Source organism: Hemiscyllium ocellatum, chromosome 39 (assembly GCF_020745735.1).
Source record: "Hemiscyllium ocellatum isolate sHemOce1 chromosome 39, sHemOce1.pat.X.cur, whole genome shotgun sequence".
NCBI lineage: Eukaryota > Metazoa > Chordata > Chondrichthyes > Orectolobiformes > Hemiscylliidae > Hemiscyllium > Hemiscyllium ocellatum.
In genome coordinates, this window is record NC_083439.1 from 2,105,449 (window position 1) to 2,129,522 (window position 24,074).

Here is a 24,074-nt window from a genome sequence, read left to right on the forward strand (position 1 = left end):
TATATACCGGCCACTGCAGCGGACAGCAACTGACAACCGGAAGCGGCAGATTCAAACCAGTATAAATGCCGGAGGAATCAGCACAGAAGCGCTTCACAGGAGGCTCCCAAGCACTGAAGATGTCACCTAGAAAGGGGATGAAACGTTTGCAACAAAAACTCCCAGCTCGGCGAACAGAATCACAACAACGAGCACCCGAGCTACAAATCTTCTCATAAACTTTGAAGTTAACAGCTTTGGTAATGCTCCTGCTACAAGATATGTTCCTCACCCATATACAGACCTATGTGCATAAAGTGAGGAGACAACTGTGTAATTGTGCAAGAAAACAGACTTTCTTCTGAGCAGAAGTGATGCTCACTTCCATGTCTGCAGCTGAACCTATACTCCGGAACAGGACATGCTGCCAATACTGAAAATAACTTGCACTAACGTAGTATCATCATGTATTTAAACACCACACCGCCACACTGTCAAAAGAAGCTTCAAAGGAGCAGTGTTAAATTTGACACCCAAAGAAATATGAATAGGGAAGATTCCCAAAAGTTTAGTTTGCGATAAATTGTAATAAGTGACTTAAAGGTGGGGAATAAGTTAGTGAGATAGAAAGATTGACGGATGGAATTTCAGAGCTAAAGACAAAAGGCAGACATATCATTGGTTAATACACAAAATTCAGGCCAGCATCCAGAATTATCTTAACCTGGCATTAATGATAGAGAATGATTGCTTTACTCTTTCCAGATTAATGGGGACTAAATAGGTGATGAAAGAAAAAATATTTTTAAAAATTCATTGGAAAACTACTCTGTTAGACCTCATACTTACTCCTCTGGCATGCAACTCCACGAAATCCAGGTGCACACACACAAGTCCCATCCTCAGGTGAACAGGAGCCACCATTTTCACAGTTACAGGAAATGGAGCAGTTTGGACCCCAATGACCCTGCTGACACACATTGTCACAGCGAATGCCTGGCAGAGAAAATAGAACAAACATAAGAAGCACATTTATATAAATAGTCAAGACTGTTGCCCAGAAGTTCATGGGTATAGAGAGGGTGGATTATCTCATTTCCATTTTGGGATTGTTGAGAAAATAAAAGCACGAGTAGGCCATGCAGTTTTTTGAGCCTGCTGTGATTCAATTTGTTCATAACTGATCATCTATGTCAGTACCACCTTCCCAAGCTATCTCCATTTCCATCAATGTTGTCAGTATCGAGGAATCTATTGATTTGTCTTGATTACATTCACTGGTTTACCTTCGACATCTCTCTGGGGGAAAGAATTCAAGATTTACTACCCTCTGTTAAACTGTATGCCCTTTGTTCTGAGACAGTAACCCCTGGTTTTAGACTCAGCAGCTAGAAGAAACTCCGATCTACATCCACCTTGTCTCACCCTATAAATATTTAATATGTTTAGTTAGACATCACCTCTCATTCTTGGAAATTCTAGAGATTACAGTCCTACTTTCCTCAATTTCTCCTTCTAAAACAATCTGCAATCCCAGGGATTCGTCTGGTGAACCTATATTACACTCTCTCTATGGTACACATGTCCTTCCACAGCCAAGGGGTCTGAAATTGTACACAACACACCAAAGTGCTATGCAATTGCAGTAATCATCTTTATTCCTGTAATCAAATCCTTTTGAAATGAAGGCTAACATTCCTTTTGTGTTTCAAATTGCCTGCTGCACCTGAACAACAGCATTAGTAACTCATGGGCAAAGACATCAAGCTCTCTTTCGACATCAATGCTTCCCAATCTCTCACAATTTAAGAAAATCTTTAAATGGACTCTCATGGGGGTCTAAGTATGTGGGCTTTGGGAAGAAATGTGGCAGAATTGCAGATATGTCCAGGCATTGAAGATGAAACTTTCAATAGACAGAAGTGAGTTCCTATTAAGGGGATTATTGCTTGTTAACTATCAGAACTCACTTCATTAGTATGCACCTTTCTATAGCACTAATCACTATGAGCAAAGTAGACGATGAGAATTCTCGACAAAGTGGCGAAGGAAATTGACTTTTACCTATTGCGCAGATGGCTGAGATTGCTATCACCCAGCTGGCAACCTCAGACCACAGGGAGATGCCCTGGAAGTCCTCAATATGAATCTGGACCTCAAAGTCTCATGGCCTCAGATCAAACATGGGCAAAGAGACTTTCTGCTGATTTCCCTCTATTGCATTCCCCTCAGTTGATGATTCATTATTTCCCCAAGTTGAACACGATGTGAGGAAAACTGAGGGTGGCAAGGGTGCAGAATGAGATAGTGAACTGGGGGTCTATCTGCTCTCTCACTTGCATTTAGAAAGTCTTTATGGTTCAGCTTTAAAAAATGATCAGAAGAATTTTCCACAGGGTCCGGACAAAATTTATCTCTCAATCAATATTACAGAAACAGATTATCTGGCTACTACCATTTTGTGGGAACTTGCCATGCACAGTAGATCACAAGATTCTGTGATTGTTCTCCATAGATTTGGACGTCCAATAAATCTACTTCACAATGACATGGCTTTAAATGTTTTGAGGGAAATCTGAAACATGCCTATAAAATTCAGACTGGTGTTAAGCAAGGTGTGTGATAACTTACATATTATTTCAAACCCACCTGACAATTGTGAGTCACCTCTTTGAAGATTAACTTCCCTCTGGTGTCAGTATAAATACTGCCCTAATGGAAAAATCTTTAATCTAGATCAACTAAGTGCCAAAATTAAACTGACCACCATAGACAAACATGACGTTAGGTAGATGGATGATTGCAGCGTCGTTGCCCACTCTGCATCAGATTTGGAAGTCATTCTTGATCTCAATAATGATGGAAAAGGATAGACCAGATCACAAGTAAAGGGACGGCTAGAAAATGGGAAGCCTTCAGAAATGAGATCATGAGAGTCCAAAGATAGTATATTCCTATTAGCATGAAAGGAAAGGCTGGTAGAGATAGCGAATGCTAGATGACTAAATAAATTGAGGGTTTGGTTAAGAAAAAGAAGTAAAGATATGTCAGGTATAGACAGGATAGATCAAGTGAATCCTTAGAAGAGTATATATAAAGGCAGTAGGAGTATACTTAAGAGCAAAATCAGGAGGGCAAGAAGGGGACATAAGATAGCTTTGGCAAGTAGGGTTAAGGAGAATCAAAAGGTTTTTACAAATACGTTAAGGACAAAAGGGTAACCAGAGAGAGAATAGGGCCCCTCAAAGATCAGCAAGGCAGCCTTTGTGTGGAGCTGCAGGAGATGGGGGAGATACTAAATGAGTATTTTGCTTTGGTGTTTACTGTGGAAAATGATATGGAAGATATAGAATGTAAGGAAATAGATGGTGACATCTTGAAAAATATCCATATTACAGAGGTGGTGGTGCTGGATTTCTTGAAACGCATAAAAGTGGATAAGTCCCCAGGACCTGATCAGGTGTACCCGAGAACTCTGTGGGAAGCTAGGGAAGTGATTGCTGGGCCACTTGCTGAGATATTTATATCATCAATAGTCACAAGTGAGGTGCAGGAAAACCGGAGGTTGGCTAACGTGGTACCACTATTTAGGAAAGGTGGCAAGGGCAAGCCAGGGAACTATAGACCAGTGAGCCTGACGTCGGTGGTGGGCAAGTGATTGGAGGGAATTCTGAGGACAGGATGTACACATATTTGGAGAGGCAAGGATAGTCAACATGGCTTTGCGCATGGGAAATCATGTCTTACAAACTTGATTGAGTCTTTTGAAGAAGTAACAAAGAGGATTGATGAGAGCAGAGCGGTAGACGTGATCTATATGGACTTCAGTAAGGCATTCGACAGGATTCCCCATAGGCGACTGGTTAGCAAGGTTAGATCCCATGTAATACAGGGAGATCTCGCCATTTGATACAGAACTGGCTCAAAGGTAGGGAGACAGAGGGTGGTGGTGGAAGGTTGCTTTTCAGACTGGAAGCCAGTGACCAGTGGAGTGCCACAAGAATCGGTGCTGGGTCCACTACTTTTTGTCATTTACGTAAATGATTTGGATGTAAGCACAAGAGGTACAGTTAGTAAGTTTGCAGATGACACCATAATTGGAGGTGTAGTGGTCAGCGAAAAATGTTACCTTGGATTACAATGGGACCTTGATCAGATGGGCCAATGGGCTGAGGAGTGGCAGATGGAGTTTAACTTGGATAAATGAGAGGTGGTGCATTTTGGGAAAGCAAATCTTAGCAGGACTTATACACTTAATGGTAAGGTCCTAGGGAGTGTTGCTGAACAAAGAGACATTGAGTGAAGGTTCATAGCTCCTTGAAAGTAGAGTCACAGGTAGATAGAATAGTGAGGGCGGCGTTTGGTATGCTTTCCTTTACTGGTCAGAGTATTGAGTACAGAAGTTGGAAGGTCATGTTGCAGCTGTACAGGACATTGGTTAGGCCACTGTTGGAATATTGCGTGCAGTTCTGGTCTCCTTTCTATTGGAAGGATGTTGTGAAACTTGAATGGGTTCAGAAAAGAATTACAAGGATGTTGCCAGGGTTGGAGAATTTGAGCTATATGGAGAGGTTGAATAGGCTAGGGCTGTTTTCTCTGGAGCATCGGAGGCTGAGGGGTGACCCTATAGAGGTTTATAAAATCATGAGGGGCATGGATAGGATAAATAGACATGGTCTTTTCCCTGAGTTGGGGGAGTCCAGGACTAGAGGACATAGGTTTAGGGTGAGAGGGGAAAAATATAAAAGAGACCTAAGGGTCAACGTTTTCATGCAGAGGGTAGTACATGTATGGAATGAGCTGCCAGAGGAAGTGGTAGAGGCTAGTACAATTGCAACATTTAAAAGGCATCTGGATGGGTATATGAACAGGAAGGGTTTGGAGGGATATGGCTATTCACACTATTCATGCCCCTCATGATTTTATAAACCTTTATAAGGTTATGCCTCAGCCTCCGGCGCTCCAAGGAAAAAAGTCCCATCTTAGTTAATCTCTCCCTATAGTTCAAACCCTATAATCTTGGCAACATCCTTGTTATTCTTTTCTGAGTCCATTCAAGTTTAACAACATCTTTAACGTGTTCTCATCAATGTCATTTACAGCTGCAGCATGATATCCCACACTCAATACACTGACAATAAAGACAAGTGTGCCAAATACCTTCTTCAGAGAGTCACCAGTGTTTTATAGATTTCCAGCAATAACTTATTTGCTCTTGTATTTTATGCCTCAGCTAATAAAAGTAAGTGTCACATATTACCTTATTGTTAAAGCATTGAGTGCAAGAGTTGGGAGGTCGTGTTGTGGCTGTACAGGACACTAGTTAGGCCACATTTGGAATAGTTGTGCAATTGTGGTCTCGTTCCTTGTAAAAATGGAAAGCGTTCAGCGAAGATTTACAAGGATGTTCTCAGAGTTGGAGTGTTTGAGCTACAGGGAGAGACTGAATAGGTTGGGGTTGTTTTCCCTGGAGCATCGGAGGCTGAGGGGTGACCTTACAGAGGTATATGAAATCATGAGGGGCATGGACAGAATGAATAGCCAAGGTCTTTTACCTCGTTTGGGGGAGTCCAAAATTAGAGGGGAAAGATTTAAAAAGCTCATGAGGAGTAACTTGGTCACACAGAGGGTAGTGCATGTATGGAAAATGCTGCCAGAGGAAGGGTTGGAGGCTGGTACAATTACAACATATAAAAGATATCTGGGGTGGGTATATGAATAGGAAGGGCTTACAGGTTTATGGGCCAAGAGCTGGCAAATGGGACTAGATTAATTTAGAATATCTGGTTGGCATGGATGAGTTTGACTGAAGGGTCTGTTTCCATGCTATACATCTCGATAACTCTATGCGCTTTCTTAACCACCTGTCCTGCTACATTCAGGGATTTGTGGATATGAATACCAAAGTACTTCTGATCTCAGTATTTTCCAGGGTCCTACTATTCATATGTAATCCCATGCCTTGCTAGTTCTCCCCAAGTCCACAACCTCTCACTGTTTCAGGTTGAATCTTAGTTGCCACGGCTCTGTATAGCTGACCAGTCCATTACTATCCTCCAGCAGTTTACAGCTATCCTCCTCACTACTTACCACCTTACCAATTTTATCATCCACAAATTTCTTCATCATACCCCTCACATTTAAGTCCAAATCATGACTATAATGACAGGTATATGAATAGGCAGGGAATAGAGGGATATAGTCAGTATAGAGGCAAAAGGGTTTTAGTTTAGAAAGCCATTGTGTGTCTTAGTGGGCCAAAGGGGTGTACTGTGCTATACTGTTCCTTGTCCACCACAAACAGCACCAACTCTGCAGAACCCCGCTGGAAACAGACTTCCAGGCACATAAACATCCCTCCACTATCGCCATCGATGCTTGCCTCTCAGACAATTTTGGATCCAACATGCTACTTTGCCTTGGATTCCATGGGTTCTTACTTCCTTGACCAGTCTGCCATGAGGGTTTTATTAAAAGCCTTGATGAAGTCCATGTAGATCACATTGAATGCATTATCCTTATTAATACTCCTAGTTATTTCCTCAATCAAATTTGGCACACCAGAAATTCCTTTAACAATAGAAACCATAAGGAATACAGATGCTGTAAATCAGAGACAAAAACAGAAGTCTTTGGAAAAGCTCAGCAGGTCTGGCAGCATCTGTGAAGAGAAATCAGAGTTAATGTTTCAAGTCCACTGACCCTGCCACAGAATCTTCTGAATCTTGTTTTTGCTTCTTTAACAATTCCTTCCTACTCTCTCTGATTAAACCCTGTTTCTACAAATGCAGATGTATTCAGTTCCTGAGAATACTTTGATAACATCCCACGACCAAGGTTAGACTGACTGGCCTAATTCATCAAGTGAACGAAGGGAAGCTCACAGGCACAGAATATATAAGCGAAGAACAAAGAATAATACAGCACAGGAATAGGTTCTTCAGCCCTCTAAACCTGTACCTAAACCTTTTGCCCTTTCATATAAAAATTGTCTTCACTTACAGAATCCATATCCCTTTATTCCCTTCCTATTCATGTATTCGTCCAGGTGTTTCTTGAATGCTGCGATTGTGTTTTCTTCCACCACCTCTTCTGGCAGCACATTCCAGGCACTCACCATCCTTTTTTCAATGTTTTTCACCACCACCTTACACCTTGAACCTGTGTCCCCTAGTAATTGACCTGGGAAAAGCCTAATTCTTTTGACTCTATCCATGCCATTCACAATCTTATAAACGTGTATCTGGGCACCCCTGAACCTCCTGAGTTCCAGTGAAAACAAACCCAGTCTTTCCAACTTTTCTTCATAGCTAATTACCCCCATTCCAAGCAACATTCTGATAAACCTTTTCTGTACCTTCTCCAAAGCATCCACATCCTTCTGGTAATGTGGTGACCAGAACTGTATGCCATATTGCAAGTATGGGCTAATTGAAATTTTATACAGCTGCAGCATAACTTGTCTATCCTTCTATTCAATGCCCTTTCCAATGAGGGCAATGTGCCATAGGCCTTTTTTTTCTACCTTATTTACCTGTGCTGCCACCTTCAGTGATCTATGGACCTACACACCCAGGTCCCTTTGCATATCAATATTCCTAAGAGTTCTGCCATTCACTGTACAATTTCCACCTGTGGTTAAGAAAGCATATAGAGTCTGGTTTAAATTCCATCTGCCATTTTTCTGCCCATGACTTCAACTGATCTATAATTTGCTGTGTCCTCTGACAATCCTCCTATTTGCAACTCTACTAATCTTTGTATTGTCTGCAAACTTACAAATTAGACCAGCTACGTTTTCCTCCAAATCATTTATGTAGATCACGAACAGCACAGTTCCCAGCACTGATCACTGTGGAACACCATTAGTCACAACCCTCCATCCTGAAAAGCATCCTTCCGTTACTACCCTCGGTCTTCTACGACTAAGCCAGTTCTGTACCCAGCTTCCAGCTCACCCAATACCATGTGACTCCACCTTTTGTAGCAATTTGCCGTGAGGGATCTTATCAAAGGCTTTACTGAAGTCCATGTAGACAACATCAACTGCTCTTGCCTCATCAATAAGTTAGTCAACTCCTCAAAAGACTCAATCAAGTTAATGAGGCATGACCTCTCCTGCACAGAACCATTTTTCGCTACTAAGCCCATTTGCTTCTAAATGTGTATAGATCTTATTCCTGAGAATCATTTCCAATCATTTCCCTACCACTGACATGAGGCTCTCAGGCCTGTAATTTCCAGGATTATCCCTGCTACCCTTCTTAAACAATGGAACAATACTGGCTGTTCTCCAGTCCTCTGGGACCTTACCTATGGCCAAAGAGGATATAAAGATGTCTGTCAATGCTCCAGCAATTTGTTCTCTTGCCTCCCTCAATATTTTGGGATAAATTCCATCAGGATCCAGGGACCCCTCTACCTTAATACTATTTAAGATGCTCAACACCTCTTCCTTTTTAATAACAACTTGGCTCTAACATGACCTCTCAATTCCTGTACTCAATACTCTGACCAATAAGGGAAAGCACACCAAACACCTCTGTCTTATCTGGCCTGTTTTTTTCTGTGTTTTGGACTCATTTACTCACATTTTAATATTACTTCCACCTCAGCTTCTCTTCTCTATAAGCAACTTGTCAAGACTCCATTCCCCTGCCAATGTGGTTCAAATCCACCCCAACAGCTTCAAGAAACGTCTCTGCAACAATGTTGTTCCTGTTCAGTTGTAGACTGTCGAACCTGTGCAGTTCCTATCTCCAACAGAAACAGTTCCAATGCCTCACGAATCATAAGCCCTCCCTCCTGATCCACTTCTTCAGCAATGCATTCATCTGCTCTATCCTTCTATCCCTATGCCCACTGCTGTATGGCACCAGGAATAATCCAGTGATTAATACCTTTTAAGTCCTAACGTCTACATGCAGGGCCTCATTTCATTTCCCCCCCATGTCATTAGTCTCACCATAGGCCACTGGCTGTTCATACTCCACCTTTAGAACTCCTTGCAGCCATTCTGCAACATTCGTGACTCTTGCGGCCAGCATTTGCAGAGCAACTATCACTCTCACCATTTTGCAAAGCCAAAAAATAGCTTACAAGAGAGTGCACTTGGAGGAATGTCCTCACTATTTAACTGGTCCCCTTCAGTCTGGTGGTTACCCATTGCCACTCTGCCTATCTCGATGAATGAAAAGAATCTCTTCCAGTAGGTCCTGTTTTCTCAACTCTCCAATAGCTAGAATTCTACAGGATGACAAACAAATACCCAAAGGCATTCTGAAGTGCTCTTGAAACATGGCAGCAATGACATTAATGATTACAAATTGTTTAAAATTGCAAGAAGCAGCATCATGTTTTGTATCCAAAGTTTTAATGATGTGACAGAGAAATGGCAGAGGAGAGAAAAGGAGGCAATCTGGGTCCCATTACTTTGTGGGACATCCCATGTGCTTAAAAATTTGCATCAACAGTCGGTCTGTTCAGTCAGAAGACCCAGAGAAGAAACGTGACCCTGGGTAGATGTCATCGTCAAATTGAGGTATAATTGACAATGATTTGCAGTGCACAAACTGGCTGCAGCATTTCTTAACAACGATTGGCTGCCAGATGCTTTAGAATGTCTTCTGGCCATGATACAGAAATTCAAGTCTTTCTTTTTTCTTTCAAACAGCATTCTACTAATTGCTGTCACCTGTCTTTCTTGATTAAAAGTTATTACTTCTGTGTATTGTAAGGAATACTTTCTAGTTTGTGCCATCACAAACTCAACAATTTTTGACAGGGAAGTACTTAACATTTCAGGTCAATCACCTTTAATCGCTGGTGAACGTTCCAACTGAAACGTGAACTCCATCTTCACAAATGCTATCTGAATAGTTAAGTACTTCCAGTATTGTTTTTATTTTGGACTTCGACGTCCAAAGTATTTTGAAATCAGTATCTGACCTGTGTGTGCCTAAGGTAATTAAGTGCAGTGTGCAAGTAAGTCAGCAAGGAAATCAGTAAATAGACAAATGTAGCAGCTTTGGAAGTAACAATGATTTGAGAAGTACATTAGATATTCAATTTCTTTCCATTCCATTTCAGCTGTTTTTAGGTCTATTCGTTATAGAGTCATAGAGATGAAACAGACCCTTCCATCCAACCCGTCCATGCCGACCAGATATCCCAACCTAATCCCTACCCAGCCCACATCCCTCCAAACCCTTCTTATTCATATACCCATCTGGGATGCCTTTTAAATGTTGCAATTGTACTAGCCTCCACCACTTCCTCTGGCAGCTCATTCCACACACGTACCACCTTCTGTGTGAAAACATTGCCCCTTAGGTCTCTTTTATATCTTTCCCCTCTCCACCCTAAACCTATGCCCTCTAGTTCTGGACTTCCCCACCCCAGGGAAAGGACTTTGTCTATTTATCTTATCCATGCCCCTTGTGATTTTATAAACCTCTATAAGGTCACCCCTCAGCCTCTGACTCCCCAGGGAGCACAGACCCAGCCTATTTAACCTCCGCCTATAGCTCAAATCCTCCAACCCTGGCAACATCCTTGTAAATCTTTTCTGAACTCTTTCAAGTTTCACAAATCTTTTGGATAGGAAGGAGACCAGAATTGCACGCAATATTCCAAAAGTGGTCTACCAATGTCCTGTACAGCCACAACATGAGTGCCCAACTCCTGTACTCAATACTCTGACCCATAAAGGAAACGCCTTCTTCACTATCCTATCAACCTGCCACTCTACTTTTAAGAAGCTATGAACCTGCACTCCAAGGTCTCTTTGTTCAGCAACACTCCCCCTTAAGTGTATAAGTCCTGTTTAGATTTGCTTTCCCAAAATGCAGCACCTCGCATTTATCTAAATTAAACTCCATCTGCCGTTCCTCATCCTATTGCCCCATCTGATTAAGATCTGTTGTAATCTGAAGTAACCTTTTTTGCTGTCCACTACACCTCCAATTTTGGAGTCATCTGCAAACTTACTAACTGTACCTCTTATGCTCACATCCAAATCATTTATATAAATGATGAAAAGTAATGGACTCAGCACCGATTCTTGTGGCACTCCACTGGTCACAGACCTCCAGTTGAAGGATGTTAGTGTTAGGAGATGGGCAAGCTTTGTTTATGTCAATCAGTATTTACATCTGATGTTTCCATCTTAGATTCAGAATACATCTCCGACAATCTGCTCAAAACCTCACCTCAGTACTGTCTCTATCACACTGGCATGGCATTTCTAGTTCCCATAACATCTGGTCTATTGATGTTTCATTTTGCTTCCTTTCTGGACCGTTCTAGTCAAAGACATCTTGCAGTCAAAGCAATAAGTGGACAATCTATTCTCAGACCATCATCTAAGCCCCTCTGTCTGGAACGCTTGGTAATAACTCAACCTCCAACTGTCATGCCAAGCAATAAAGCAATCAGGCAGGGTATTCAGTGTAGTTGAAAATGGAACTTATCTTGCACGCCTTAGTGCAGCATGCTGAAACAGAGACAAGGCTGTATCGCCTATCACATCAGTGACCACTGTGGTGTCCAAGTGAGATTTCTAAACTAATGCCAATTACTGACAAATTATGGACTTTCTGTTAGCGTGCTCCCACCACCCCACTTCACAAATTATATTAAAACAGGAACACTATTTCATCAAGAATAATTATAATTGGCACAGTAAAGAGATTTCACCTTAACAAATTAAAAATAAGTAATCTATTAGAACAAAAAAAGACAGTGAGTAGGTTCTGTGTCCACTACCAGTTTGGACATCTGAATTGACCCCATTCTCCTCCTCTACTTCAGCTGATCTCATCTTGCTACTTTACTGAAACATACTGTCCTTTCAAATGCAGAAAGAGACTCATTTTAATAGAGTAAAGAGAGATTTTTTTAATATGCAGTATCATTAAAGCCAAATTAATCATCCAACCTAAGCCTTACTGAGATAAGAGAGAGAAGCCTATTTTAAATAGGCTGTGTTACTTTTAAAACCTATGAGAAATGACAGTTAGTCAGAACAAGTGCGAGATCCAGCATTACTTATGAAACAGAATTCTATATTCAGGTTAGCAAAGGTCAAAAACTAGGAGATTTTAAAATGAAAGTGCACTTGATCCTCCCTCCCTTTTAGTGGCTTTATCAGGCATGTAGCTTTCTTCTTTGGAACTGCACAGGGAAAAAATAACAGAAATACTCTTTACAGAAGTAGAGTTGAAAATTCAATTCCAATCCTTAGATTATCTTTTTGCCTTCCAACAACACAATTTTACAGACATGTTACATTCTGCAAATCAAATGACTCCAGGAGCAGATGGTTATGTACGTATTGCAGCACAGAACAGTAGGAGGTATGTTTGCACCTGGGATCTTCCACATGGTGTATTCTTCAGGCCAGGAGTCCACTCACCAGAAGGGAGGAAAATTAGAGAGTTAGTCATCCCAGACCCTCTTGTACATCTCCTTACAGCTGGCCATCGAGCAACAATAGCACATGCCTGGAGCAAGTATGCAAGTGTGGCTGCACATCTAGTGAAGCTTGTGGCATTCGGAAAATCCATTGGGAAAAAAGGCATTGGACAGCCAATGAAACACATGAACAAAAAATGAATTCAATATGAATCATCACAAAACATTGTACATTCTTGAAGAATCAGACAGAAAAAGAGATGGAATGCTCTGTCAAATCATTATAAAAATCTTATCATACATTTAACAGGATAGTTATTTCTAAATCCTCCACTCCAGAAGTTCCATTTTACTATACACTGTAGTTCAAACTTCAGTAAAGTTAAGGATTTCTTCTCTGGATCCTGCTAGCTTCAAGAGTTATAGGAAAAGGACAGGAAAGTGGATTTGAGGAGTATCTTTAACCCCCAGCTATACATTCTGTCAATAGATGGCAGCCTGGACTTGTCCTTGTGTATTGTAAGTGAATCAGTGTGGTGCTGTGAAGCTGGTTTGTGTCAAAAGCAAAGGTCCATGGACATGAGGTTCATGTGGCCACTGCCCATGGAGCACGCTCTAAGATGTTGGTACCAGGTGTCCAAGATGAAAGTCCAGAAGAAGAAGTAGTGAACTGGAAATGCAAGGTGCCTGCTCTGACTTTCATGTCAGGGAGTCTTAGCATCTCGTTTCTAGCCAGCAGTTGGGAGAATGAGGTAAGATTAGACGATAATGAGGATGACAATAAGTGATCATTCATGCTGATAGGCCTCTCACTTCTCATTAGGTGATTCTCATTGAAGTCCAGGATATGAATGGAAAACAAGTTGGTTTCATATTGAGAAGAGCCTCACATGACAGTTTATCTGATTTTCTCAAATTTCTCGCCCTCGCCCATGACATTTAGGGGCTGGAGTATTTTGCCCTATATGTCAAGATTGGAAACACATCCTAAATGGTGCAGTAAAAGGTGCACCTGTACTAAAAATCCTTCTCTATTCACAGCTGAGCTGCTAGCACCGTCTAAGAAATAATGATCTTTCAAAGTACTTAAAAATATAAGCAGAAGTAAAATAATCTGACATCAAAGTTAGTGAAACAAGAAGAATGATACAAACAGAAGTTGCTGGTAAAACTCAGCAGGTGTGGCAGCATTTATGAAGAGAAATCAGGATTAACGTTTTGGGTCTGGTGACCCTTCTTCAGAACTGATCTGATGATCCTTCGCTTCTCAGGAAGGATCACTGTACTCGAAATTTTAATTCTGATTTCTTTTCACAGATACTGCCACACCTGCTGAGCTTTTCCAGCAACTTCTGTTTTTATTTCTGATTTATAGCATTCGCAGTTCTGACATTTTTCTAAATGATAAATTGGTTTTAGAATCAACACATAATAAATCATACCCAAACATAGGAAATCTGCAACTAAAAAAAAAATGCATGTTAATCCTAGGCATAGACCACTAAAAGGTTAATGTAAGTTTTCATATTTCAGATGATAGCAGACCTACATATGGGCACTTTCCCAACATTCCTACTTTTACCTGTCTAACATCTCTCATTCAGTGAAACAACAAGGTGGACCAGGGAGAGGATGATGTTTAGGAAGAGGCTAGGAGCAAGCCACCTGTTCATGTTCTCAGTTCAGGAATAATTTGCAAAGTGGAGAGACAAAGAATAGGAATTTCTAACTGAAGGGGAAGCAGCAGCTTAGTGGTAATATCGCTGCAGTAATAATCTAGAATCCTAGCCTCTAATGTTCTGAGGATATGGGTTCAAATTCTACCATAACAAGATGGTGAAATTTGAATTCAACCAGAATCTGGAATTAAAAGCTAACCCAATGGTGACCAAAGTACCTACTGTCGATTATCACAAAAACTCAACTGGCTCATTAGTGTCCTTTAGGGAGGTAAATTTGCTGTCTTTAGCTGATCTGGCCCGCATGTGATTCCAGATCCACAGAAATATGATTGAATCCTAACTGACATCTGAAATGGCCAAGTGAGCCATACAGTTTCAGAGAAATCGGGGTAGGCATTAAATGCTGACAGGTATTCCATGAATAAATGAGAAAAGGATTGTGAGAAATATCTATTAGATTTACATTTCAGCTTTTTTTCTTGGGAGGAATTCAATTACAATGGAATTTATTTATGGTCCTGAAATGTGGTTTCATCTGGAGTGCAAAACTGAAATAATGGGATTGGGAGAATACAAGGTTAATGACATTGGTGAAATCTTGTGCTGTACTGCAAAGCAGAAAGCAAGATAGATGGTGGAACATAACCGGCGAAAAGGCCAAAACTCAAGATTTTGGATGATGGGATGAAAAATTAAACTAGGTTCTATGAACTTTAAAACTTGGTTCAGCTTCCTGATGCTCTTTTGTATTCATTTGTTGTGCTCATTAACAGGCCAATTTGCCAGAGTTAAGATCTGCTTCCCAGTTAATTTCTTCACAAGATAGCAATACATGCCTTCACATTCATGACTACACAGAAGTGGTGTGCAGCAAATGAGATAAAGCAGAGTTAATGTTTCAGAATAGAAGGGTCATTGGACTCGAAATGCTAATTCTGCTTTCTTTCCATAGTGGCTGCTCGACCTGCTGAGTTTATCCAGCAATTTCTGTTTTTGTTTGAGGTGATCATCTGCCTGGAATTTGGAGTGAATAGCCAATGCTTTGTCCTCTTCTTGTAGTGTTCACCTTAAGACTGGACAGGGTCAGGATGTTCAATTCCATCAAAATAACACTGGTGGCACTGACTCCTGCCTACCCAGTGATAAGATGCATCATCCTCCTCATTTGTGTGCTTATATAATGAGGTAACAACTGTGTAATTGTGCATGAAAAATTGAACCTTCGCAAGAGGAAGAGAAACACACTTTCACATTGACCAGTCAAGTTGCACTCTAGAACAGAAGATTTTGCCCAACATTTCAGTACATATTAAAACTTTACATAAAAATGTTCAATTCTGTAACTCTTTACAATAAGCTTTCTCCAAAATGTGACAATTAAAATTGTTACTTCTATAAATACCATATGCACCACATATGCACAGGGAGAGTTTACTTATCGAACAGAAAAGAAGTCAAAAGGAGGATATAGGTAGCCCCCACTATCTGGAAGTACAGCGTTCCCAGAAAACCTTTCACAAGCCAAAAATGGCGTAAAGCAAAGGTGCATGATTTATATGGGAAAAAGTATCGCCGTTTATCATAAAGAAAAAATCCTCTTCGGATTTGCAAAAACAGGTACTAATGTAGCTCTTTCGTAAAAGCAAAATTGCATAAAGCACATGTTTGAAAAGCAGGGTTACCTGTATTCCTTTCATAGGTATATGGCATTAACCACAAGCAAATAAACTTTATGCAAATTACTTAGAAAGCAACACACCGCAACAGGATGTCATTCTGCATTCTGCACAATGGATCAATGCAACTCAGATTCCTAAAGGGATAAGTACAGGATATGGGGAGGAGATGAGCAGAAACCAAAATAATATTTGATAAATTTCATGCTTCTCATATTTACCAGTCCAACCAGTTACACAGTGACAGAATCCAGTGACTGGATCACAACTGCTTGCATGACAGCAGTCACAATGTTTACTACAGCTTAGACCATATGTTCCATCCTAAAATGCAAAAGAAAAAAATGTTTCTAAATACACAATTTCTGCAGTTCAATATCTGTTGATACATTTTACAGATTGTTAGATTATTTATACCCTGGGACAGATTGCTTATTCCCAATTTGATCATATTCTCAGCAATAGAACAATCATTTTCTACAGTATTAAATTAATCTGTAAACAGAATAATATTATTTTTGAAAAAGTAAATTAACTTTGAACATTGTTTTTTTCAGGCATCGTCTGGAAAACACTCACTGCCCAGCTGGCTGTGAAGAAGAGGTGGTGACTGGGTAGAGAACATACGACATGGGACAGCATAGGAACATACCCTTTGGCCCACTATGTCTGTACCGACCATGATAAAGTTCTAAACTAATCCCATCTGCCTGCACATAGAATGCCCCTCTATTCCTTACCTGTTCATGTGTTTGTCTAGAAGCCTCTTAAATGTTACTATTGTATCTGCTTCTATCGCCTCCCTGGCAGTATGTTCTAGGCACCAACCAACCTCTGTGTAAAAACCTTGCCTTTACATCTCCTTTAAACTTTCCTCCTTATAGCTTAAATCTATGCCCACTACTATTTGACATTTCCACCCTGGGAAAAAGATTCGGACTATATACACCCTATTAAAGTCTCGCATAAATTTATAATCTTCTATTGAGCTGCCCCTTAGCCTCTGACACTCTAGAGAAAACAATCCAAGTTTGTCCAACCTCTCCTTATAGCTAATACACTCCAATGCTGGCAACATCCTGGTAAATCTCTTTTTCAACCTCTCCAAAGCTGCCACATCCTTCCTAAAATGGGGGGATCAGAACTTCATACAATATTCCAAATATGGCCTAACCAAAATCTTAAATAATTGCAACATGACTTGCCAACTTTTGTACTCAATGCCCCGAATGATGAAGGCAAGCATGCTGTATACCTTCTTTGCCATCTTATTCATCTGTGTTGCCACTTTCAGGGAGCTATACTTTCAGGGAGTATATGGACTTGGGGTTTTAGCTGCTTTCTTGAACTCAGTTGGGATGGGATTAAGTGGAAATACTTAGGATTAAAGTTAAGTCATATTGTAAATCATACTCGAGATGCTGTCTTGTGTACAGGTTACTAACAAGTTCCATTGTTATAGGTAGAGGGAGGTTATCTGGGAAGTGGTTTACAGCTCAAGGAAAAGTGGTGAAAATAAAATAAGATAAAAGAAGATAAGAAAACAGAATACAAAAACAGCATTTACCGGACATGGCTCATCACACTTTTCTCCGTGCCAGCCTGGGGAACATGTGCATGAGCCATCCTCTGGATTACAAGATGCTCCATTGACACAGGTACAGCTATTGTTGCAGTAAGTTCCCCACGTAGCACTGGAACAAGGGATTGAGCAGTCCACTCCCTGCCAACCTAAAACATAAGCCATATATTTTAAGATTCTTTCAGCCAGCTTGAAACACTAAATCCTATGAAGTGACATTTTAAGATGATAACCAGCAAAAGGAAGATACTTCCAAAGCTACTGATTTCTTGTTAATACTTTATCAAAGAGCTCAGTCCATGCATTCTTAGTATACATGAAATGTTTTGCATTGAGGTTCTTGTAAAACAACCATAAACTTTGTCTTGACTCATGAAGAATACAATCTCAACTTCAACTGGGGGAACATAGAAGTTCTGGATACAGGACCAATTAATAGAATTCAGGAATTATTATTATAGGCTTTCAAAGATGGAGAAAAATATTAATATTTAGAGATTTGTCTCCTATTTTTTCTCCTTTCAACACATTGCTTCCAAGTCAATTATTTTGTCACTGAAACCATTACCATGGTTTTACCACATTAAGAATCAACAGGACAGATTTCTTCCTTTAATCTAACTGAAAAAAATTCAGAAACTGTAATAAGAAATATCCACTGTTTATATATCATGTAAGGTCCCTGCACTGCCCACAATTTCCAAAGGCTTTCTCAGGTAGTCTCATTAAATCAATGCCTGAATTGTGCATATCTCAGCTTTCCCATTTTAATGAGGCATTACCAGCCTCGTATTCAGTTGTTTATGGCTGTTTATATACTTCAGTGGTGGGGTGTCTAAAGAAGCCTTATTGAAAGAGTCTACATCAGGACCATTAGCCCAGAAGGACTGCAGAATATTCTGAGTTTAGTAGAAAGTGTGCACATGTTCCACACCTGATGGTCAGCCAGGATGCAATGATAAAAATACATTCTGTTCTGTAATTTGCTGCTCAGTGCCTTCCCAAAGTTCAAAGTGTCGTCAGCTGTATCTTGTCCTGAGTTACCTTCCAATCACGAACATTTGTATCTTTGCTAAACTAAACTGCTGCCCCTCTCACCACACTACTTGTTGTGTCCCTGGTTGCTCTGCTCCCATCCTTTCATGTCTCTCTCCCACTCGTCATCTTGTTCCTTCCCTCCCAGGGATGGTGAATAGTGAGGCTGCACAACAGTCAGTCAGGGGGAGCCAGTGAGGGTTCAGGAGTGGCGCAATGAGTAGAGCATGATTGCAGGATTGGAACTCATGTTAAACATTTGAAAAGCAAAACCTAATTTTTAACTCCTACTCTTTGATGCAGACATCTCATTGCAGCATCACAGGCAGTGATGTCACTGACACGCTAATTGCTTGGCAGTGACTGGGCTATTGCAGTTGCACTGGCAATAAAAGCAGCCACACAAAATTGGTTCCAGGATCTCCAACAAATTACAGATTAAATTTTTTTGCTCCTCCCATTTGATTGGCCCTTCATCCCACTATTGGTAGCAAAGTAATTAACCATCTTGACACATTCCTTCGTGGTTCCAACTCAACCATTCTTTTTCTTTTGAGAATGATCATCCAGAAATTTATAAAATTATGAAGCGCATCAATAGGGTGAATAAGCAAAGTTTTTTCCCTGGGTTGGGGGAGTCCAAAATTAGAGGGCATAGGTTTAAGGTGAGAGGGGGGAAGATTTAAAAGGCACCTAAGGGGCAACATTTTCAGGCGGAGAGTGATATTTGTATAGAATGAACTGCCAGAGGAATTCATGGAAACTAATACAACTGCAAAATGTAAAAGGCATCTGAATAGTATATGAATAGGAAGGGTTGAGAGGGATATGGGCCAATGGTGGCAAATGGGACTAGATTCATTTAGGATATCATGGACAAGATGGACCAAAGGGCCAGTTTCTGTACTGTACATCTTTATGACTCCATTCTGTTACTCCAAAGCTTATCCTTCATTTCCTATTCCGTCAAATGTCTCAGAGACCGTCAAATGTCTCAGAGAACTGTGAGGCATTTTCTATATTAACAGCACTATATAGATATAAGCTCTTGATATAGTTGAAATGACTGAATAATTCTTTTTCTGATGGCTTGTAGTCATTTCACCTTACATAAGGAGTCTTGCAACATCAACAATAACCTCAGACCGCAGTTAGTATAGGTCATTCTGTTATAACATGTGTTTCATCAATGCAAATTGGCTGTAACGTGATTGACAAATAGAGGATGCTGTTCCTAAAGCACAAAATTTTGAAATGTGTTGCTTATTATGTGATTATATCACCAACACTTCCAAGTGCTATTTTTATTGTGTGATTTTTATATTGTGTGGGGTCACAACCATTGCATTATAGAAGAAATGACTGTATATTAAAGAACAGTAATAGCTATTTATTCAATCTTCCTTTTATTATAAGCACAAGGAAGCTAGTTTCATCCTCAAACGTTCATCACCTTGTTAAGTACAGAATCTATACCAAATTGTGGCTAACATATCAAAAAACAAATTACAGGTCACAATAGGCTAGATGTCTCTACCTGCTTTACAAATACAGGAACCATCAATGGGAGAACACACACCACCATGTTTGCATCGACAAGTAGATGAGCAGTTAGCTCCGTATTTACCAGGAAGGCATGATAAGGAGCAATCTTCTCCCTGGAAAACAAAGAAAGTGCACATCACTAGATCATGGCTTGCAGATTACTGTATATGCTTAAAAAGAGGAATTGTGAGATGACAAAAGGCCAAAGTTGATCATGTTACAATGATAATAGAATTGTTAACTAATCGTAGCAATGAAACTCTTTCAATTAGCTTACACCAGACTGAGATATGATGAAATGAAAACCCCAGGATTGGTGGGCTTTGGCATTCCACCCCAGCATACTCAGGTCTCAAATTTTGTGCACATGTTGGTCCACATGTATTCTTAAATAATGAGGGGCCAATATACAGATAGTCTAAAATTTTGTTCTTGGATTAGGGTAGATTGTCTAAATATTTATTTTAAGGCAAAAATAAATCCTGGAGGGATTCAGTTTAACTTCACTGTAAAACATAAGTCAATTATAATTACAGACTGGGTTTTGAGAGAGACACAATTTATATGGTCCTTCAGTTCCGATTAGTTAACAAAAAACTAGACAAGTTTTTTCAAAATTAGAGGGGATAGGTTTAAGATGAGAGGGGGGAAGTTTCACAGAATTTATTAAATTCATCACAATAAATTCAAATGAATTAAATTTAATAAGGTAGTATCTTCAATTAGTTCATAATGGAACACCCGCATGGGAATTGTTGCTAACTGGATGCTGGGCTCTTGTTCTATTCTGTGGACTGATATCTTTCCTGCCTCTTCTCTCCTACCTGCTGCCTGGCTACTAAACTTTACTACCATTAAATCCTTGCTAATCATGACTTCTGCGCACAGTGGTATCCTCACATTCTGATTGGCTTGCTATCACATGAACAGCATATGATCAGGTGTGAATATCAGGCTGAGAAAGTGTGGGACCACAATCTGATGAGCACCCCATCGTGATAGTTGGTTGAGGAAGAAGTACCTCTGGCCATTGGCACTCAGAGGACTTCCAGAGACCAGTTACTTGTTCAGCCACAGGAAGATGTGAATCCTGCTGTGTCAGCAATCATGGATTTCAGCGACATGCACAGGGAACAACAACAACAGCACTAGACACATATGTGGTGCACAATTACCTTAAGTGGCACCAATGATAATGCTATGTCAAATATGTAAACTGTATGTGCAAATAAATCTGCATCCTATTTTATCATAAAAGCAACAAACTGCAGAGATTTGAAAATCAACCAAAAACTGATGGAAAACTCAGTATGTCTGACAACAATTATGGAGAGAGAAACAGATGGCATGTTCTTCCAATATTTTTCCTATGAGCGTGGAGTGAGTATGTTAAGTGGCGACTAGGACACCCCAACTGATGAGTTAATTCATTGCACCACCTGCCAACCAGATCATCAAGTACTGGTAGACCAGTGAGGACAGGTACTTTGCTGTTGTGGTTCTGTTCGCCGAGCTGGAAGTTTTTGTTGCAAACATTTCGTCCCCTGGCTAGGTGACATCATCAGTGCTTTGGAGCCTCCTGCGAAGCGCTTCTTTGATGTTTCTTCTGGTATTTATAGTGGTCTGTCCTTGCCGCTTCCGGGTGTCAGTTTCATGAAACTGACACCCGGAAGCGGCAAGGACAGACCACTATAAATACCGGAAGAAACATCAAAGAAGCGCTTCGCAGGAGGCTCCAGAGCGCTGATGATGTCGCCTAGCCAAGGGACGAAACGTTTGCAACAAAAACTTCCAGCTCGGCGAACAGAACCACAACAACGAGCACCCGAGCTACAAATCTTCGCACAAACCTTGAACAGGTACTTTGCCCCATCAATGGCTTTCAAACTGGTACCTAGATTGCCAGAAATGGCCAGCCAGAAGGTGGCAGCTTCTGGAACCTAAAGTACATGGTTTAGATATCCTACTCAAGGAATGAAGCAGAGAAAAGGTATGTCATTTAACATCTTCTCATGTGATGGAGATTATGAGAAAATGGTCGTGAGGCAAAAGCAGAAGCGTTGACTTTCAGAGGCCACTCTCTTGCCTGCCGTCTATGCCTCATTGACTGCCTTTCCTCTGCTCTGCGTAGTTCTTCTATGCTGCAGTGTGTGTCGGCTTGTTGAAATACTGTTCTGATGCAGCTTCGTTCGTGGGTTTTGGGATGATTGCTTCTGTAGTTCAGTATTTTGTCCGTGCGTGCTGTTTTCCTGTAGACGCTGGTTTGAAGCTCCCCATTGGCTGTTCGCTCTACTGTGACATCTAGGAATGACAGTTTGTTGTTTTCCTCCTTTTTGGTGAATTTTATGCCAGTAAGTGTATTATTGATGGTCTTGAAGGTTTCCTCTAATTTGTTTTGTTTAGTGATGACAAAGGTGTCATCCACGTAGCGGACCCAAAGTTTGGGTTTGATGGTTGACAGAGCTGTTTGTTCCAGTCTCTGTATACTGCCTTTTCTAAGAACCCTGATATCATAGATCCCGTGGGTATTCTGTTGGTTTGTCTGTAGGTTTTGTTGTTGAAAGCGAAGTGGGTGGTAAGGCATAGGTTCACTGGCTTGACGATACTGTCCTTGTTGATGAAGTTGGCGGTGTTTGGTGTATGTGTCTTTGGGTCTTTTAATAGTGCAGTCAGTGTTGCCTTGGCCAGGTTAATGTTGATTGATGTAAACAGGGTTGTCACATCAAAGGAGACCATTATTTCATCCTCTTCTATTTAGTGTCTTTGATGGTCTTCAGAAATTCTTGGGTGGAGTGGATTGAGTCTTCTACTAAAGTGTTTTAGTCTTTGGTGTAGCTCTTTGGCCAATCTATAAGTTGCTGTTCCAGGTAGCAAGATAATGGGTCCGAGGGGAGCTCCTGGTTTGTGAATTTTGAGTTATCCATAGAAGCATGGTGTGTTGGATCTGTCTGGTTTCATTTTTTGGAAGTCGGTCTTATTTATTTCTCCAGATTTCTGAGGTTTTTTGAGTAGGGCTGTGATTCGGTTCTCTAGTTGTGGGGTCAGGTCTATTGCCACTTGTTGGTAAGTGTTAGCATCTGTAAGTAGTGTGTTCGCTTTTTCAATTTATTCTCTTCAATTTAGAATGGCTATCAAGTGTCCTTTGTCTGCAGGTAGGATAACAATGTTTTATCTTTCTTTTCTTGTGTACTAAGTGTGTTTCCTTCCTTTTTTCTGCTTAATGTTGGTGCAACTATCTGTCTGATAGCTTGCTGGGTTTCTTCTGTGAGTTGGTTCTCTTTTAGTGTTGTTTCTAAGGCGGCTAAGAAATCTTTCTTGTCCGCATCCTGGCAGTTGTAATTTAATCCTCTTACTAAGACGGTTTTTTCAGTGTTTGTTAAGGGTTGGTCAGATAAGTTTTTTTTATCCATGCTTTTATGTTGTCAGTGTTGTTACTTTGTGTAAGTTTGTCTAGTTTTTTCTGCAGGTCTAGTTTTTTCATTTTCTGTTTTTGTCGCTGTCTAACATAAACATCAACCAGCCACAAAATGACATGACCCTCTCTCACTAGTATCCTTACATTCAGACAAAGAAGGACACCGCTTTGACTAGGACAACACATCCATCGTAGGACAAGCCAAACAGAGACACAGCTGCAAATGTGTTGCTGGTCAAAGCACAGCAGGTTAGGCAGCATCTCAGGAATAGAGAATTCGACGTTTCGAGCATAAGCCCTTCATCAGGAACAAGAGAGAGAGAGCCAAGCCGGCTGAGATAAAAGGTAGGGAGGAGGGACTAGGGGGAGGGGCGATGGAGGTGGGATAGGTGGAAGGAGGTCAAGGTGAGGGTGATAGGCCGGAGTGGGGTGGGGGCGGAGAGGTCAGGAAGAGGATTGCAGGTTAGGAGGGCGGTGCTGAGGAAGGAGATGTGGCTGTGGTAACGGGTCTGTTTGAGCTGAAGAGCTTCTGTGCAGAGGAGATGACCTGGGGGGTGCAGTGAGGGAGGGACCCACTGAAACAGAGACACACACAAGAATTCCTAGAAGCATGGCATTCCAACCGGAACTCTATCAACAAACACATCGAGTTAGATCCCATCTACACCGCCTGAGAAAAAGAACAGGAAATGACATCACCACAGGAAATGATATCAACAACCGAAAGAAACCCAAACATATAAATA

At 40.8% G+C, this 24,074-nt stretch overlaps 1 protein-coding gene across 1 annotated transcript in view; it reads right to left on the bottom strand.

Moving 5' to 3' along the window:
* Positions 1-24,074, bottom strand: part of megf11 (multiple EGF-like-domains 11) — a 364,661-nt gene that overhangs the window by 52,545 nt on the left and 288,042 nt on the right. The window contains exons 8-11 of the mRNA XM_060852838.1: positions 19,906-20,026; positions 17,319-17,482; positions 15,973-16,075; positions 829-975 (exon numbers count right to left, since the gene is read on the bottom strand). Of these exons, the coding sequence (XP_060708821.1) occupies positions 829-975; positions 15,973-16,075; positions 17,319-17,482; positions 19,906-20,026 (535 nt within the window). The remainder of the gene's footprint in view (positions 1-828; positions 976-15,972; positions 16,076-17,318; positions 17,483-19,905; positions 20,027-24,074) is intronic.